General features: G+C 43.2%; 1 protein-coding gene across 1 annotated transcript in view; it reads left to right on the forward strand.

Annotated features, from left to right (window-relative positions):
• The window catches only part of ntn4 (netrin 4), a 29750-nt gene extending 12001 nt beyond the window's left edge, over positions 1–17749 (forward strand). The window contains exons 4-10 of the mRNA XM_084710765.1: positions 3988–4114; positions 6088–6273; positions 15028–15241; positions 15385–15479; positions 15920–15988; positions 16199–16372; positions 16587–17749. Coding sequence (XP_084566891.1) covers positions 3988–4114; positions 6088–6273; positions 15028–15241; positions 15385–15479; positions 15920–15988; positions 16199–16372; positions 16587–16726 — 1005 coding nt within the window. The 3' untranslated portion in view covers positions 16727–17749. The remainder of the gene's footprint in view (positions 1–3987; positions 4115–6087; positions 6274–15027; positions 15242–15384; positions 15480–15919; positions 15989–16198; positions 16373–16586) is intronic.
• The last annotated feature ends 1742 nt before the right edge of the window (positions 17750–19491 follow it).

Here is a 19491-nt window from a genome sequence, read left to right on the forward strand (position 1 = left end):
ACGTTTGGTATGATACGTTATAAATGAACAGGACGATTCATGTGTTTTCTTAGCTGATACCTGCGTGTTTTTTTGTAATGAAGCTGCTGAAAGACGATTTATTGGACGCGGGTCTTAAAATCTTAAAATCTGACTATTTTCGTGCCAAGAAATTCCAAGTAGCTCTACTGAGTGTTTTATCAGGATTTCCTTCTTTTGAGGGTTAAAAAAAAACCTTTAGACCTCAGGGCTGTAAAACCCTCCTCTGCACGCCAGGATAATAAAAGTAGATCATTTTAATGCTCACATGTGTGGAGTATCATGACACAGAGTGGCTGATCTTCATTTTTCACCACGAATATTAGTCCAACTGCACCTAAGACTTAAAGTTTGAACAGTAAATCCGTCCCAACTTTCCTCACAACATTACCTCAGGTCATCGGAGCGTCGTTCTGCTGTGTGCCATGCGGGAGCGTTCCGTAAACACACAGAGGTTATGTAAGTACCTTTGCCCGCCTATCAGCAGTTTGTTTTGTGTCTCTGTTTCAACCCCGAGCCGCCGTTTCTGGCAAAACCCAAACAAGCAGTGCGGCTCAAGATGGGAGATGAGGGCAGAGATTACTGATCACTCAGGGAAGGGAAGGGAAGGGAAGGGCGTGTGCAGATGCTTTACTTAAAGCAACATTATATAAGATTTGGTATTTCTGCGATTTGCCACCCCCAGTTTTCACAGTGGTGTTCACTTCCAGGGTTCAACATTAATGTTTATGGGTTTTTTTTCACTTGCCCAGTTGAGCAGGTAAGTCAGAAATGTGCTTGCCCCTGTACAAATTGTCTTATGCCTCTGTGGTTATAAAAATAAAAACAAAGACTAAAGCTAACTGTCGTGTTTAATCTTGGGCTGCAGTGTTTATAAACGTCAGAAAATAGTGAAAAATGTCTGTCCCAGTTTCTGAAAATCCAGGGTGGTGTTTTTAAATGTCTTGTTTTGTTCAAAATCTCGAGATATTCATTTAATATGAGAATAGATGTAGAAATGTAGGACAGAAAGAACTGTACAGTTTGCATATTCCAGTGGGTGGAAGAGGCTGAGGTGATAAAATGAGCAAAAATCACAATATTTTTTTTACCAGATACGTCAATATTGATAATAAGATGTTTGGTGTTTTCACAAAACATTTCACAGTAAGATTTGTTGATAAATAATCACCAGTAAGGTGGAATAAATCTGTAAAGGCAAATAATAAAACAGCTAGAAAAGTCTGGTAAGTTCAGAAAATAACATGACTTTACTGTTATGCATCCTTTAAAACCAGGAAAAGCAACAGATATGACATATCACCATATAACTAAAATATATATCCAAAATCTATCATGATATCTTGTCTCATATCACGATATGATATATTATTGTAAAGTACAACTACCTTGAACTTGTGCTGGAAAAATGTAGTTGGTCACATTCCTTTACTCTGTGTGTGTGTGTGTGTGTGTGTGTGTGTGTGTGTGTGTTTAATGAATGTGTGTGACCTTGTCATTGTGTTTACTTTATGCTTAAAAAGCAGCATAATTTTCTTTTCTGCCCATGTATTCACACTGTGTCTTATTTGTTTGGTCTACTGTGTGTTAGGTGTGTGTGTGCTTAAGCATGCAATGTTTTGTCTGCTCCAAGTGTGTGTGTGTGTGTGTGTGTGTGTGTGTGTGTGTGTGTGTGTGTGTGTGTGTGTGTGTGTGTGCTGTAATCAGTGAAAGTGGTCCTGATATGTCGAGTCATTACAGCCCAGACGCTGTGAGCGTACAAGAAAGGACCGGTTTGTTTGTTTGTTGTTGTTTTTTCGTGCTCCTGTGGCCCCACATGGGGCTTTTGCGGTTCAGGGTGATTACACTGTCTGTTAGTTAGGTACAAAGCCAACACACACACACACACACACACACACACATAATGACATCCAGGGACAGCTACTGGAGCGTTAGCAGCAATTAGTCCAGTCAGGGTTTGTGAGTTTCACAGTCTGCCTCTCTTACTTTCTTTTTATGTCTTTCACTTAAGTATTTAAAGAGGCACTCCACAGATTTACACATAAAGGTCTGTTTACCAGGAGAACAAGTACCACTGAGCCTGTAAACGCTGTTATGTAATGTCTTCTGTGGCTGTAGAAAAAACCCTTGAGAAGCAGCGATTCTTTTAAAATTGTCTGGCAACTGGAAATACAAACTGAATTCCAAAAAGGTTGGGAAGTTGTTGTGGAAAAAGTACCTGGATGGCAGCATATGTTGCCCCAAAAACCTGTATGTACCTTTCAGCATTAATGGGGCCTTCACAGATGTGACAGTTACCCATGATGCTATGGGCACTGACACACCCCCAAACCATGACAGGTGCTGTTTTCTGACGTTAGCGCTGGTGACAATCTGGATGGTCCTTTTCCTGTTTCACCCAGAGGACATGACATCCATGATTTCTGAGAACAATCTGAAATGTGGATTCATCAGACCACAGCACACTTTTCCACTTTTCCACAATTCTCCCAGTCTTTTGTTGCTGCTGTTCCAACTTTTTTTGGAGCATGTCGCAGGCATCAAATTCAGAATGAGTGCATAGTTATCAGTTTTGAGCATTAAATATCTTGTCCTTGTACTGTATTCAATTGAATATAGGTAGAAAAAAGATTTGCAAGTCATTGCATTCTGTTTCTGTTTGCATTTTACACAACGTTCCAACTCTTATGGAATTAGGGTTCTTAATGTTTCTGAAGAAAAGTGCATAATTCTCCCATTTTGGCTTCAGACATTTTCATCAGCATCACACGAGTCCGTCTCTGCTGTGTCCTCTATATGGCCGAGCTGACATGGTTGCGTGTGTGCAGCTCTCAGTGTGTACATGTGTTAATTGTCCCGTATCACGTTATGGTAAACATGTGAATTGGGTTCAAATACCAGCTGTCTGGACCTGAGCCAGCTGCTGCTGCTGCTGTTGGCCATTCCCGCCCCCCTCTTCTTCTTCTTCTTCTCCTTCCTCTCTGTGCATTTTTTTTTCCCGTGCCCCTCGTTTTCTCTCCACCCTGGATGTTTCCATTAATTACTTCTTCTTCTTTTTCATTCTTTGCAATATGTGTCATTAGGTCTCCTGCCTCCTATTTGCCTCGACCTCTCATTTAAACAATTGCTCCGCTTATTAGTGTGATTGAGATGGTGTAAAACCAGTCATGTGTGTTCACCTCTACATCGCAGGTCAGTTCATGCAGAGAACATGTTGCTTCGGGCTCTGTTCTATAGCATGTGGACGTGTTTAACTCCAAACTGCAGTACAGTGTGTGTACGTGTGTGAATCGGAGCCAATCAGCGGTTAGTGACGCATCACACACCGTGGGAAACAAATGCAAGAAGCGGTGTGTGTTTTCCACGTCTGTGTCAGTGTGTGTCTACCTCTGTAATCATTGTATAATCGTGTGTGTGTGTCCTACATTACAGTTGCACGGTGTAACGCAAACAAATAAAGAGCTTCCTCAGATGCCTTGCCCCCCCGCCACCCCGCCACCCCGCCCCCCCTCCTTCAATCATTATCCAGCGTGCATGGCATTCCAGCTCACAGGAATGACAAGGAGATTGTTATTGTGCTCTCAGCGCTGCATACTTGCACTCTTCTCATACACACACTCGTAAACACACACAAAAACACACACAGGCTTTTCAGACCGGAGGCCCGTTCTTGTTTCCAGTGATGAAGCCAAACAATCAATCTCCATTCACTAATTTCAGCCGAGGGAGTACGATGAGAGGGATGGAGTGAGAGGAAATCAGAGGAAGAAGAGAAAGAGGAAAAGGAAAGAGAAGAAGAAGAAACGAAGAGACATCTAGAGGAAGAGCAGGGTCTTGTCCTCACGTGGGAAACGTTCCCCTCCATCACACTGACCTCTTTGTTCCTCCCGTCTGTCCGTCTCTACCTCCGTTTGTCATTTTTCTTCCTGCTAATGAGCTCTCACTCCTCTTCCTCTCTGTCTCTCTCAGGTTCATGGGAAGTGTGTGTGCAGACACAACACTGCAGGTGATCACTGCGAGCGCTGCGCTCCGCTCTACAACGACCGGCCCTGGCAGCCTGCGGACGGACTGACGGGGGCGCCACACGAATGTCGGAGTGAGTCAAACGAATACAGTTGCACCTTTTCAACGATAGGAACTTACCGGGTACTTTTACACGTGGAGCCCATTTTACATATGTTGGAGAATAAATGACTAATAGGTATAAAAAGTTTGGTCAGTGGTCCGTAGATCACCTGAACCAGCAGCTGTGAACTGGGCTGCAATGCAATCCTTTGGGGCAAGTGTGCCTGTCAAAGTACGTCCACTAAAAGTGCTTGCTTTTGTCACTCACTCAGATTGTTCTAGGGCTGTGCAGATTGCATAAAAGAGTTCACGTAATCAAATATTCATATATGTATATTTTCCCCCCTGGCCACCTTGGTGTCACTTGTGCTGATGCTCTTTTGTCGGCCTGTGTTGAGCTTACACTGAAGTTGCTGCTGCTTCTGTTACCCGTGCTGTCCTAGCTAGCTTCAGCGCTAGCTAGATGTGCAGAGTCACTCTCCCCCACTGCCCCTGTCATCTCTCAGACCACCGAGTCTCTAATGCTGTTTTCACAGATGCATTGAAAAATCCTCAGAATCAGGTTTGGATTTCGTCAGAATAGGTCTTTTCACACATGCAGCACGCATTACGAAATTGTGTGCATCAGTACAGAGTCTCGAAATTAACAAACCATGATGGAAATGGAGAGGGCTGACAGTATGTGTTCACACGTACAGTTCCTCTGGGTAGTTTCTAGATAGTTGCAGAGTTGCAGTGCCCATGTGGAAGAGGTTTAACAGAGGGAGACAGCTGCAACTTCAGCATGAGCTGGACGCAGCCTGATGAAACACCAGAAGCACAAGTGACACTGAAGCAGAGAGGAGGAGGCACATGCACCATGACTCATTCTCCATTGTCTCATTTCCATGACCCACAACCACAGACATACACCCTTCTCAAACAGCCCTTTTCAACTGGGAACTGGGCCTTTTTTATGACTTTTATTGAAAGGACAGCTGAAGATATGACTGGAAAAGTGTGGAGAGAGTAGGGAGATGAGATGTCATAAAGGGCTGCAGGCTGGAATTCGACCATGGCCGCTGCAGAGGACTCGGCCTCAGTGCTCACTTTCTACCAACTGAGCTCCCCCAAAACTGGGAACTGAAGAAGAGACATCTCTCTCTTCAAAGCCACCAGACTCCTTTGACAAAAACAGTCATTTTACCTCACAGAACACAGGAGTTGCTGGTCTACTGCTGCACGGATCATTGACTTGGGTGTTTTAACACGTTTAAAACACCATAGTCAGTGGGGAAAAAACAAGCACTTTTAGTGGATGTACTTTGAAGGGCGCATTTGCAAGATGAGGTGATCTACTGGACCAATTCCAAAACGTTTTGTACCTATCAGTCATTCAAACCCCAAAACAAGTTAAAAAAAAATAGGACCTAGGTTTAAAAATGCCCTTTAGCAAAATGTTCATGTAGCCTGCAGCCACAGCCACTAGTTCTGCTTTCTTAGCACTTTCTGGAAAAGTTCAACTTTGGCCCCTCTCAGGATGTAAATTCTAAAATCAAGTTCCAGGTGGTTTCAGGTTGTTCTAGCAGTGCTGCTGATGGTAATAAGTCAATTAAATGTGTTGTCACATAGCAACAAGAACTACCAGAACAAACAGCTAAACAGTAACCACTGTTTACGACTGCATGTGCAAACACAGCCCACAGAAATCGCATGATATCTAAGCCCTGGTGAGGATTTATAGAGAAGAACGTGCTGGAATTAGCTGCAAAAGCAAAACCACTGCAGAGGGAAAAATAATGAAAATAAAATAAGATTACAACAAATTAAGCAAAAAATTTGGATCACCAAGCTTGTGTGTCAGTCAACTATTATAAAGCGTTACCTGTCATGAGTGTTTAACGTGATGCATACAGTAGATAACCAATCAAAAGGCCGATATCAGCCTTAAATTTTAGTCTAAAGCTACAGTTCCTTCAGCCTGTCCTCATTGCCGATGTGTTTATTTCCTCCCTCTCACTCCAGAGTGTAAGTGTAATGGACACGCTCAGAGCTGCCACTTTGATTGGACGGCGTGGCGCGAGTCCGGCCAGCGCAGCGGAGGCGTGTGTGACTGTCTGCACAACACTGAGGGTCGTCAGTGTCAGAAATGCAAGGCCGGCTTCTTTAGAGACCCCCAGCGACCGCAAACGGCCCCCGACTCCTGCAAACGTAAGACACACACCAACATTCACACACATCAGTCACATCCTAGTAAACATTTTGCTTGTTAAACCAAACACTGTGGCGCTTAAAGGAACAGTTTGTAAAATTTAGTGGCACCTGGCAGTGAGGTTGTAGATTGCAATCAACTGAATACCGCTCGCCTCTCCCTCTCTAAGCGTGTAGGAGAAACTTCAGTGTCTCTGAAACTTGTACAAAATGTGAAAGATGATATCTGGAGTCGGTGCTTGGTTTATCTGGTCTCGGCTACTGTGAAAACATAGTGGTGCAACATGCCAACCTTGAAGGAAGAGGACCTGCACCCTCTGTTGTTGTAAATGACTCACTCTAAGGGAACGAAAACACAACAACTTTTATTTTCAGGCCATTATACACTAAAGAAAATAGTAGTTCAGCAACAAAATGTATTTTAGCCACTTTTAAAAGGTCCACCTATAAAGAACACAATATCAGTTGAAGTGTACTCTATATTTAGAATGTTTTCACTGCTGTACTTTGCCATCAGACAGCCTTTTCTGACAGGAAACTGCCATTATAAAAGCCAAATATCGTTCTCTCCAAACCAACCAAACTCCATGGGTGAAATGAGTCATTTTATCTTGCATAACACAGGAGTTGCTGGTCTGCCGCTGCTTTGATCTGTTAGTTTGTTTGTGTTATTGTGTGACTTTAGTGTTTTAAAATGATAGATTGGATTCACTGAAGTTGCACAATAACACAACAAATTAACAGATGGAGGCAGTGGTCGACCAGTAACTCCAATTTCCTGCACAATAAAATTGCACTTTTTGCCTATGGAGTTTGGTTGGTTTGACAAGAGGAATGTTTGGCTTATAAAACTCCACTTTCCCATTAGAAATGACAATTTGGACCTTTTTTAAGTAGCTAAAATACCTTTTACCCCGTCCATAGCAGGACACCGATTAGCTTCTGTGCTTCTTCTCCAAACTGGGGGCGTGCCAAACATCATCTACCTTATACAACCTCACTTTAAATACTCCAAACTACTGATGACATCTGTGTTTTTCTTGCTTTTTCACACTGAACACAACACAACAGCTGAATTGCCTTCAACTTCAAAAGTGATTTTGCTTAATATTCTGAATATGAACATGGGAGGTTATGTTTCACAGCAAAAATCCTCACGATGCTGGACTACAACAGCTTTGTCACTTGATTTTGAGAAATATTTTAATAGTTTTTATGTTAAAATATCTGCACTTTTTTCAACCTTACAACATAATATAACATCAGAAATCAGTTGTTGCTCATTTTGACCGCAATATTTAAGGAATTTCACCCGTAAACATTAAATGCAGTATTTTATGCACATACTTTTGGCAAACTGACACCGTGAAACCCAAAACCACGACGTGTTGAACACATTGTAAAATGTCATGCATGATTAATCATAGCAGTGTTGACAAATTGACGTTGCTGGTGCGAATCATAACATTAACCTCACACACACACCACACTGGCACGGCGCTCTCATTCTCACAAGGAATGCTGAGGACGGAGATCGCAAGCCGGGACGTGCTGGGTAACGCTGATTTCTGATGGGCACCTGGCTTCGCGTGTGTGTTTGTGTGTGTGTGTGTGCGTACGTGTGTGAGACAGCAGACGGCCCATGCTCCCGCCAAGGCTTACACCATAGTTAATCATCAGATGGTGACATTCCTTCGTCTTGACTCAAAGCTCGGCACACATCCCCTGCATGTCCATCTTGGCTTGTTTTGCCATTTTTCATGTGTGACTCAGAGCTCGAGTTGCTGCGGGGTAATCATTGGTAGTTAATGTGTGGAGTCCCGTGTGTATGTGTGTGTGTGTGTGTGTGTGTGCTGAGCAGCGTGCAGCCCTCCGGTGATGGGATGCGTCTTAAGTAAACACGCGATAGTCATCCATAAACACAGAGCGGTGGCTACATTCTCCCTCAGATTATCTGTCAGATTTGACCCACTGAGCTCAGTCCTGCAGGTATGCTGGACTCACATATGTGTGTGTGTGTGTGTGTGTGTGTGTGTGTGTGTGTGTGTGTGTGTGTGTGTGTGTTTGTTTGTGTTCACGTAGGCATTGAAGTTAAAACTATTATAGTACATCGGACCATTCAAAAACACCAAGGCGGGAGAATATGTTGGCTATCAGCCCAGTTGTAGTACTCTAGTTGAATTTTAATATGTATTTTATATTTTAAATTTTATTACATTACAACAGAAATAACTTTTAAGTTCCCATGAAGTCAAAATCAATGTTTAAGTGTTTTTTTTTTGTTTTTTTTTATCACATATGCATTGCATTACACATCTCCATCATCATCTACACCTATATGCCAGTATCTGTCCCAGCGTGACAAAAAGTCATTTTGTTGAACTTCTTTGGTATTTCAGTTTGTCTCTTACTGGAAAACAATTAACAGTAGATGACTCATCTTGCAGTCAGGGGCACACGCTAAATGAAACGCTTTCTCGCTTATGACGCAGAGGAAATTACATGTGTTCATCGGAGCGGACTTAAGTTTTTCTGGGGAAAGGGTTTGTCTGTGCGGAAGCAACTTTATTCACTGATTTTGCTGAAACTGGATGAACCTTTATGGAGAAAATATTTATTATTATGACCAAAGTCATCATCATTCTCTAGGAACCATGAATGATAAATGTCACCAGTGGAAACTGGAAACTGCAAAGCTAACGTTAGCTAGATAACAGCAGTGACAGTGGTCTCTTGAATAGGTTCAGGTTATTTACTGCAAACATAGAGAGTGTCCCGTCCTTGTAAAGTCTTTTGTTGCTGATTTTAGATAAAACAGTGAACATGGTGATATTATGCCTGGTCAGTTCTCCAGTCAGTAGCCCTGACCAAGACACTGGCGAAGTCCCTGAGCTCTGAACAGCAGCTGCCCACTGCTCCTAATACACAAACTGACTCTCTGTGTACGTTGTACTCTGTATAATTGGATATGTAACAGTAAGTTGACCTTTACCTTTCCCTTACCCTTTATCAAGGTGTTAGAATTATCATTATGAGCATGTTAGCATGCTGACGTTAGCGTTTAGTTTATAGTGCAGCCTCACAGAGCTGCTAGCATGACTGTAGTCTCTGTAGTTCAAGTTTTACCCCATAGATCTTTAACCCTGTCACTGTCTTATAGCACAGTGGTTCCCAACCTGGAGGTCAGGCCTCCTCCAAAGATGAAAAAGAATATCGGACCTCATTTGGCTCCAAACAGCTGTATAAAATCAAACCATGTGAAGTTTAGAGGGGAAATCTTCTCTTTGGTGGACTGCTAACAACTTTAGCTTTATGTGAGGAGTCACAAGTGAAAAAGGTCAGGAGCCAGAGCTTATAGCATGTGTACCAACCTCTTATGACAGTGCCAGCGTAAATCATTTTCTCTGAATGTAGCCTTTCTGCTCGGAGTCCTTCAGCGTCGATCTTATCAGGATCTCACGGTTGATGAATTGGATTTTGACGTCTTTTGGAGCCGACATGCTGCAGTCATCAGGTTCAGGTGTGTTGGCGTCTCTGATAAGGTCATGATGCACCACATGTGTTGTGAGGTTTGAGTTGCAGTGATCAGGTCGGGAGTTGTTTCTGTTTTTGTGCACCTGAGATCTCACCTGTGGGGGAACTACAGAGGCTGGAGGGCTAAAGATCCTCACTGACGGCTGATTGATACACTCTTAGAAGTAAGGGTTCTTACTGAAGAGCAAGAGGTTCTAACCAGAACCATCTGCTTGTGAAGTGCCGCTTATTGAGGAAAGCGTTTGTTAAGGGTTCTCTGTCTCTCAATAGAACAGAGAGCTGAAGAGCTGAGGAATATTAAAAGGTTTTTGGTAGAACCTCCTGGGTGGGTTCTAGGTGACAGCCCTGGAATATAAAATGGTAGAACCCCCTGGGTGTGTTCTAGATGAAACCCTTGGAATATAAAAGTTCTTTTTGGGTAGAAACTTCTGAGTGGGTTCTTGTTAGCACCCTTAGAAGGTGGCTTGTTAGCACCCTTAGAAGGTGGAAACATTCTAGGTAGAACCCCCCAGAGAGGGTTCTACCTAGAGGGTTAATCACATAGGGGGTTCAGGGTGAAACCGTTCACAGATGGTTCTAGGTATAACCCTTTATGTTGTGTTCTAGGTACAACTCTCTGAAAGGGTTTGAAGTGGAACCTCTATATAAGGTTCAATCAGGAACCATAAAGTGTTAGTCTATGAGAACAAGCCAAAGACTTTGAGATGGTTCTAGACAGCATCTTCTATTTCTAAGAGTGCAGGAAAAAGGAGCGATGGCATGCTTGGAGAACCCCTGAGACGAAGGTACAGGTTGTGAAATCCCGCTGCAGCCGCTCGCTGACAATGGAGGAATTTCCCTCCGTCGTGAGGAACATTTTTTTCATACCAGGCTCCGAGGGGCCCGGGAAAGAAAACACTCTTGTCAAGCTCGTACACACCAGAACGCTTTAGCACCAGGAGGGGGGGGTTACAGTGTGTGTTTATGTGTGTATGTGTGTGTGTGTGTGTGTGTGTGTGTGTGTGTGTGGGGAGTTTGTTGTCTACACAGGCAGGTGTCTTGTCATGTCTCAGCTCATGAAGTTTTCATTGTGCTGCTGCAGCTGACAGCTATCTTAGAAACACACACATATTTACACATAGGAGTCCTTGTGTGGTGACCCCTTCAAGTGCTCATAAATTCTCACGCAGATATGTAAACACACACGCTCAGCAAACACATCGTCACACGTGTTTTGGCTTTACACGGAACGGCCGTCATCTCGGTTAATAATTAACGCGCGGAGGCTGCTCGCTAAACAATAGTGAAGATAGGGCCTGATACACACACACACACACACTCACACAAACACACACACACACAAAGCTTCTCTGTGTGATCTTCTTTCATAATGTTCGTTTCATGTCTCTGTATGTCTTCTGTGTTCTTGCGTGCATGTTCCCATCTATAAAGTCTGAAAACGTGATATCTTTATGATTTTATTGTTGTGGCACAGTCGGGTCTTGTGATAAGCTTTATCTTATCTCTGCTGCACCGGGTGATTCGTCTGATAAACTGTCTGGTTTTGGCACTCAGGAAGGTTGACGGGACGTCGCTCTCGCAGGCCGAAGACACTTTCCAGCAACACTTGGCAGGTGATTGGACGAAACGTCCGTCACCTCTAACACAAGCCAAATTTAACCAATCAGATCAACTCGCCGAACTGCGAAACATCTTAGCCATCGGTAAAATCCTTGCGGGCCGTTCTTTGCTCTTCTTTCAGTGACGAAATACTCTCCAGTTCTGAAACTGATGCTCTCACAGCATCTATGCTAACATCTTCAAGAGCCGCCATTGTTTGTTTGAGACGAGTCGTCGCACCTAAAACCAGGCCTGTAGCTTCCAGCAGTCCCTTGGAGGACGCCGATTGGCTCGCACCACCTCTGGTGCGGACACAAATGGATAACTTGGAGCCTGGCAAGGTGGAGTCTCGTGTGATGTCACAAATCCAGCTGCTTCACAAGGCAGAAACATCTGCTGTTCAACAGATACTAAATCATTTGTAGAACTGCAACGGTATGAGACTGCCATAGGGGAAAATCATCTTGGAAAATATCACAGTACACAGTATTACCTTATTATTATAATTATCATTATTATTATTATCATCACAGTAAGCCTTAAAGGAGTGAAAACAGAAGAGTTTATTTGATTGGAAAGGTGCTTTATGATAATTTCACAACATATCATGTCCTCAAGACATGAAAACTTGAAACGGCACTGATTTGTAAGAATTCAGTAACACAAATAAGCAAATGTGCACAGAATGATAACCGTCTGTTCCTCTGCAACCGTAATTTCATTGTTGACCAATCTTTTCTTTGCTTTTTGCTGTTATTTTGTCATCGTCATTTTGTCTGTCTCTAGCCTGAGGTGATCATATATCTTGTTTTGTCCCTCTAACAGTCCAAAACACAAAGATATTTAATTTACCGTGAGAGAAAATAAGCAAATCATCACATTTAAGAAGGTAGGAATGTTGGTATTTTTGCTTGATAAAAGATTTAAACAGTTTCCTGATAATTAAACTGCTGTGGATTTGTTTTCTGTTGACTGACTAATGAGGCACCAATCAGCAAACTGTCATCACTTAATAGTTTAACAGTCTTCAAATTTCTTAAGTTCAATCAACAGTCCAAAACACAAAAACATTCAATTTGTGGCAGTTTAAAACAGAGAGAAGGAGCCAGAGATGATCACATTAATAAAACTAAATAAGAGTGGTCGCCTCTGGGTTCAGTGGACAGTTTTGAAAATCAAAAACACGTATTTTTTATTGAGATCTAGACGGTATTGTTATGTGGAACGTGCGCTCAGAAAAACTGAATGGACTCTGTGGTGAGACTTTTGTCGACTACTGAATGAACTTTCAATCTTAATCTTAGAGTTTTTTTTTTAAAGGGTGCAATGTTGTAAATTGACTTTAACATCAAATCATGAACTTTGGTGTGAGAAAACACAACATCCTCAAAAAAGAAGCATTAATGATAAAGAGAAAGAGGCGGGGAGAGTTCAGGGAGACGAGCCTCTGGGTGTACAGTAAGCACTTAGACTCATTTACTGCCAGTCGAGCTTCAAGCATCATTAAACAGCAGAGAAATGGCTCCAAAAGACGCCCCCCCCCCCCCCCTCTTTGTTCGTCTCTCCTCGTCTTCTGCCTCTCCTTCACAACGTCGCCCCCCCGCTCCTCCTCCTTCCCCTTCGTCTGCCCCCCCCGCCCCCCGAGATAGGGACAGATTTATGGGGGAGGTCTGACACCTCCTCCTGCAGGGCTCCGGGTCTCAGTGTCGATAACAGCAGACAGACAGTATTTTCTCAGACGACCAGTGGAAACATGTGTGGGTGTGTGTGTGTGTGTGTGTGTTTGTGTGTGTGTGAGTATATTGTTTTTGGAGGTTGTTTAAAGAACACATTATCAGCACACAATTAGAGGGGACCTGAGTGTGTGTGTGTGTGTGTGAGAGAGAGATAAGAAAAGAGAGAGTCCTTTGTATTACAAGCTCCTGCAACAATACCAGACAGACAAATAGAACAACTGATGAGTGATGAAACACTTAAGTCCTGGTAATAATTTATAATTTGTACTTCAGCTTAAAAGACCTTCGGACTCCATGATGTGACTTGCCTTTTTAACCATTTGGCTGGTTTCTTTAATTCTTTTCGATTAGATTAGATTATTTTCCTTTATTAATATATGTTTATTTTAGTCATGCTAGCCGTCAACATAAGCAGCATACAATCCTGGAAACTTAAAGGAGAAATCTGTAATATATTTACTGTAATAAATTATAAAATGGCCATACATCATCAGATACTAAGGAAACATGTTAAGTCAGCTGCCGGCATGTTCTCCTTTGAAATTTCTCTTCCAGGCCAGAACAGCTGTTTTTGTTTGCTCATTTTGTCTTTATTACAGGTAAAAAATCACTACCAAATATTTGCCAAATGAGTTATCATGAGTCTGTTTGTGAGTCGTAACAGATCATTAATAATATTTTAGAAGGAGTAGATGTTTATAATGGTTAAATTGAGCAAAATGTTAATGGAGCCTGGCAGACAGTGAGACAGCAAGAAAGTTTCCAGCGCACAGTAGAAAGTTTCACATGGTCGTGGTGCACCCCAGAGATTTTTTTTTCTTTGCCAATGTCCCCAAAGGGGCTCCGTAGGATTTTATGAAACAGATGCTAGACTACGTTATTTATTGTTTTGACCACGATAAAATTATGAATTTGTTGGTGCTCAAAAACTCCAGCTCAGGTTTCGATAAGTTTCTAGAAACTATTCCACAGGCACAAGAAAGTTTCCTGTGCTCACGGGGAAACTTTCTGGTGAGAGGTCACTGGATAGTTTCTGTATCCCTTTAGGTGCTCCATAAGATTTTATAAAACTGATGCAAGCTAGCTTTTCTACTTGCGACCAACAGTATTTTAACCAAACATCTGTTCCTTCCCCTTATACTTCCCTCAGAGAAACACAGACATATTAAGTACCAAATAACTCATTGGGAACTTGCATCCCAGTATTTGTTGTAGTAACCATTTACCTGACATTTCCAAAAAAAACATCTGTATAACTGTTTACTTTTCCTCTTTGGTGTAATGAAGAAACAGGTCAGGGAATTCTCCTGGAAAAAGTTCCAGGAGAATTCCCTCCATGTCTGCGAACTAATGTGTCTTTCAACATCTGCCTCATGGCACGAAACACAAAGTACGGCTGAGGCTGATGGAAACGTCATTTTTTAAAATCAGTTTTGTTGGTACTATGGCCGTTAACTAATATATAGTAAAGAAAAAAAACATCAGTATATCAAAATTAAATGTGATAATTTTGGCATAACTACTGTTGAGAATAACAGCGTGGCTCAGATGATTGTTTGACACCAGTTCTGTTCTTTTATCTCAAAATTAAAACCACATGTTGGGGTTATATGGGTTAAGGTTTAAGAAAATTTAACCACTCTGTCACCAGTTAGATTCAGACCAGAGAGAACTTTTTCACATGCCATCTCTTTGTCTCTCTCTGTGTTTCCTGTTTTACACTCTACTGTTAGTTATCTGAAAAGAAAAAAATATAGTAAAAGTGTTAAAAACCCTGAAAACCACATCTGAAAAGAATAATTTTCTTCCTTAACTGTAACAAGGATGTCAAAATGCCACCTGTAATACTTTCATATCTAAATTCCCTTCTTTTTTTCCCTCCCAGCATGCAGCTGTCACCCCCTGGGCTCCATGCCCTTCCACTTGGCCGATGGCTCTCTCTGCGACCCCTCCAACGGGAACTGCATCTGTAAACCCGGAGTGGGCGGAGCCCACTGTGACAGGTGCATGGTGGGATACTGGGGCTTCCACGAGTACGGCTGCCGTCCATGTGACTGTGCCGGAGACTGTGATCCGTTTACTGGAGACTGTATGTTCGGGTGAGTAAAATAAAACTGTTCCCTCCTGATACCAATACTGATCAATTAAACATATGATTAGTTTAGATGCTCATTTACATCCAGTGTGTGTGTGTGTGTGTGTGTGTGTGTGTGTGTGTGTGTGTGTGTGTGTGTGTGTGCAGCTCTGATCTGGACCTGTACAACTTAGAGGGAAACTCCAGTGAGCCAGTCAGGATCTTCAGAGCAGACGAACTCTTCTCTGCCCTCCACTACTCAGGTGCGTTTGTGTGTCTGTATGTGTGTAAGTGTGTGTGCGTGTGCGTGTGTGTAAGAGTGTGTGTGTGTTTTTTCATCCTTCTCCACAGTCCGGTGACCAAGCATTAATGGTTAAGTAATGAAAGTCCTGATAGGACCCTACAAGGACATGGAACAAAGATGGATGTGTGTGTGTGTGTGTGTGTGTGTGTGTGTGTGTGTGTGTGCATGGACAGTTTCCGAGTGTCCCTTCTCTTAGACCACCCCCCCCCTTCACCACCACCACCACCTCCATGTAACAGCAGCTTTCATAGGCACATTCCTCACTGGACACACACACTGTGCTTGCATTCTTAAGACGCCATGCACAGTATCAGAGACCACACACACACACACACACACACACACACACCATCAGTTATGTTACACATATTAATTTGTTCCTGTGTGTGTCTCCTGCAGAGAAGTGTGAGTGCAAAGAGCAGGCCCTGACCAACAGTAAACTCTTCTGCACCATGAATTATGCATATGGTAAGAAAACTTATACTGTAACTCGTCAGCTGGATGTTTCTTTGTCCTCATTTTCTCCTCTTGTTCTGTATGACAATTGACCCTTCCCAAGTCCCGCCCCCATTGTATATATACCCTCAGTATTATACGTTTTAGGATTTCACATAGTCAGGTGTCACAAGGCCACAGGTAAAAATGAAAATTAATGAAAATCTTCTCTCTTGCTTTTAGTGCTGAAGGTGAAAGTGCTGTCAGCCCACGATAAGGGCTCCCACGCGGAGGTGGAGGTCAAAGTTCAGAAAGTGCTCAGTCAGAACACCAAGGTGAAGATACAACGAGGTCGAGTCACCCTTTACCCAGAGTCCTGGACTGCACGGGGCTGCACCTGCCCCATCCTCAACCCAGGTCAGACTCACGTGATTCTCTCCTGTGATTGTGCCACATTCCTCCAGTACAGGTCAACAAATCCAGCCAATCAGAAGTATTTTCTGAAACTTTTGTATAACGGACAGTAACATAGCTGTGTATCTAAGTTGCTATGAGAAGTAACCAAAGTTGATTGAGGTTTTTATAAAAACTGAAGCATGAAGTGTTCCTGACCTTTGACGTCTCTTCTCAGGGGTTGAGTACCTGGTGGCGGGCCACACGGACCGTAAGCAGGGCCGCCTCCTGGTCAACATGAAGAGCTTCGTCAAACCTTGGAAGGCCAGCTTGGGGCGCAAAGTCCTCACGCTACTCAAGAAAGACTGCAACTGGTAGACAGATGCTTAAAACCCTGGAGGACAGGCCGACACATGGACAGATGTGACTGTTTGTAGCAAAACAACGCCATGGATTTGTGATTTCTTGTCCTCCAGATGTGGAATATTGCACCGCACAGGGCTGGGAGCAGGTTTTTGGGGCTGAACTGATGATTTAAACCCTTTTATTTCTCTGCTGCAAGTGGCCGGCTGCACCAGCTAAAAGCACATGGAACAAAGTTTTATTCAGACTCTCGCACGTTCCTATGTAGGATTTCTTTTGCAAGAAACTGAGGAATTCAGCGCTGTGGCCAAGTGCTTTCTATTCTGAGTGGTGCCCTCTGGACCCACTGACGTACATTAAAACACACACAAAAAAAAAGTCTCTTCCTCTCTGCAGCACTTTAGCCTCAGATGGACTGAGAGAGAACGGACACACAAAGAGAGGAAGGCTTAAAACACACACACACGAAATGACCCCCTGACATGGACTGTGGATGGAGCACGTCCATTCCCTAAGTGCTCCGTTACAGTGGACACACACACACTCACACAGGCAGCAGTGTGTGTGTGTGTGTGCGCTGCAGACATCATGCGCAAAGCACCCAGAGTGACGCTGAACAAGCCATACAAGCCACTACAGGTGGTTAAACCTTAGCCAGTCCAGGTGTGCCTGTGTTGAAATCAGAGTGAATGGGTTTTACCCCGAACGTGAATGTATTTGCCTGTTTTGCAAATGTGTGTGTCTCTCTCTGTGTGTGTGTGTGTGTGTGTGTGTGTGTGTGTGTGACAGAGAGAGAGAGTGTTTGAATGCAGAGGTTTATAACGAGCACAGTCCAGACTCAGTCCAGCTCTTTCTGTAGGTTTAATGTGCACACTCTCAAAAAAAAACAGCCGTTCCATTGTTTATGATCCATCGTTATGTATATTGATTCATCTCATATTACACTGCTACGTTCAGAACGTTCTTGTTATTCCTTCCTTTGCGCTCTTGTACAGTATTATTTGTATATATCTATATAAATATTATTGTTCATCTTTCTCTCTCTGTTTAATTTGTTTTTTTTGTATGTGGTAATATTAAAGGATAATTCCAGATTATTACAACTTTGGCGTTGTTTTCACCGTTTTGGCCATCATTTCTGTCAGGCAACATCGCTCCAAGTCCAGTGGGAGAAGTGGTTAGACAATCAGACAAGTAATGTCCAAACTGTACTGTTCAAAATGCCAGTAATAATCATTTACTGATAAGAAAACTGTGTGAGTACATATTTGGTCTAACTTGCCCAAGTTCATATTATCCCACTGTCCCATGTTCCCAGGGTCCTAAGTCCCCAAGGTTGTATGTTTCCAGTGTCCTAAGTTCCCAGTGTCCCATATTGTCAGTGTCTTAAGTTCCCAAGGTCCAATGTTCTTAGCATCCCATGTCCCCAGCGTCCCATGTGCCCTGGGTCTTAATTCGGGGGAACGTCGGATCCTGGTAACATACGAACATGTCATGTTCCCATAATGTGGGAACATAGAGAAGACCCTGCAGACATGCTAGCAGATTAGCTCGTTAGTGGTAGCGCTGTCTTTGTTACATGACCTTCGTCTTACAGACTGAAATTATGGCCAAAACTAAAAAATTAGACCCATGTTGTAATAAACCAAACACATCCTTTAAAGTCCAGATGAAACAGCATTTCGGGATTATCTCGCTCCCGTACAAAAGGTTGGACTTAACATTGGGAGGAATTCGATTTGAACATTGAAAAGTTCATGGTGTTGCTAGCTAACTAGCAAACAAATGACTCAAAGTCTGTGCTGCTTAAAGTTTAAGACTGTTTGATGGATGGTTGCCATTATATTGGTTGAAATTGGTTGTTTCAAGCCTACGTATGCCCGCATCATATTTTGTTTTACAGGAAGGATACAAACTGGGTTTGTTATATAAATGCGGTAAAAAGGCATTTTTAATTTCACCTCAACTTTAATACCAGCCTCTCTTTGTCAGTGAAACCTTGTTTCCGAGCAGAACTATTCCCAGAGGTGAACTCTTACTCTCAGCAACGGTTGATATAACTGCCCAGGCCTTGAAATACTTCACATAAATTGGACAAAAATATCCTTATCACCCTGCTCTCTTTCTCACACACACCACCCGTTCCGCTCTCCGTGTCCCTTCGGATTAAGTCATCCATCACTCTCGCTCCCAAAACACTCTCCCCTACATTCACACTGCGCCACAGAATGTAGACCATAACAGAGAGGCCGGGGCGAGCGCACACACTCTGTTTGGGTTTAGGCGGCCGGCGTGTTTTCCACCGCCTCCTCGCACACTCGCAGTGACGTGGTTGGCCGAGAGGTGTGGACACATTCCTGGCGCGTCGAGCGGCGCTCCGCGGCAGGCCGGGTCGGAGGTCGCTCACCTGTCTGCCGGCCTCGCCTCCTCAACGAGAGGTGAGCGGGAGTGGATGTGTTTTTTCACAGCTGTGGCCGGATAGCCTCTTGTACCCACGTTTCCTCATTCACGGCCCATTCACAGATTTGTGGCAGAGGGGTCACGGCTCCTCCTAGTTTCTGCCAAGCTGTTTCCAGACAGCAGGGGAAGGGGTGAACGAGTGCACACGGGAAGAGGAATGTGACTGGAGGGAATGCCTCAGTGCCAGGGGTTGAAAGTAACTAAGTACTATACTTAAAGTATCAACACTATTAGTACTTTATTCTTTTACTTTATTGTTTCAGAGGAAAAAATGTACTTTTTACCCCACAGTTAAAAGTTGCTGGTTGTCTTATTGGGAC

This window comes from Lutjanus erythropterus, chromosome 22 (genome assembly GCF_056507025.1).
Source record: "Lutjanus erythropterus isolate fLutEry1 chromosome 22, fLutEry1.hap2, whole genome shotgun sequence".
In the NCBI taxonomy this organism is placed as follows: domain Eukaryota; kingdom Metazoa; phylum Chordata; class Actinopteri; order Lutjaniformes; family Lutjanidae; genus Lutjanus; species Lutjanus erythropterus.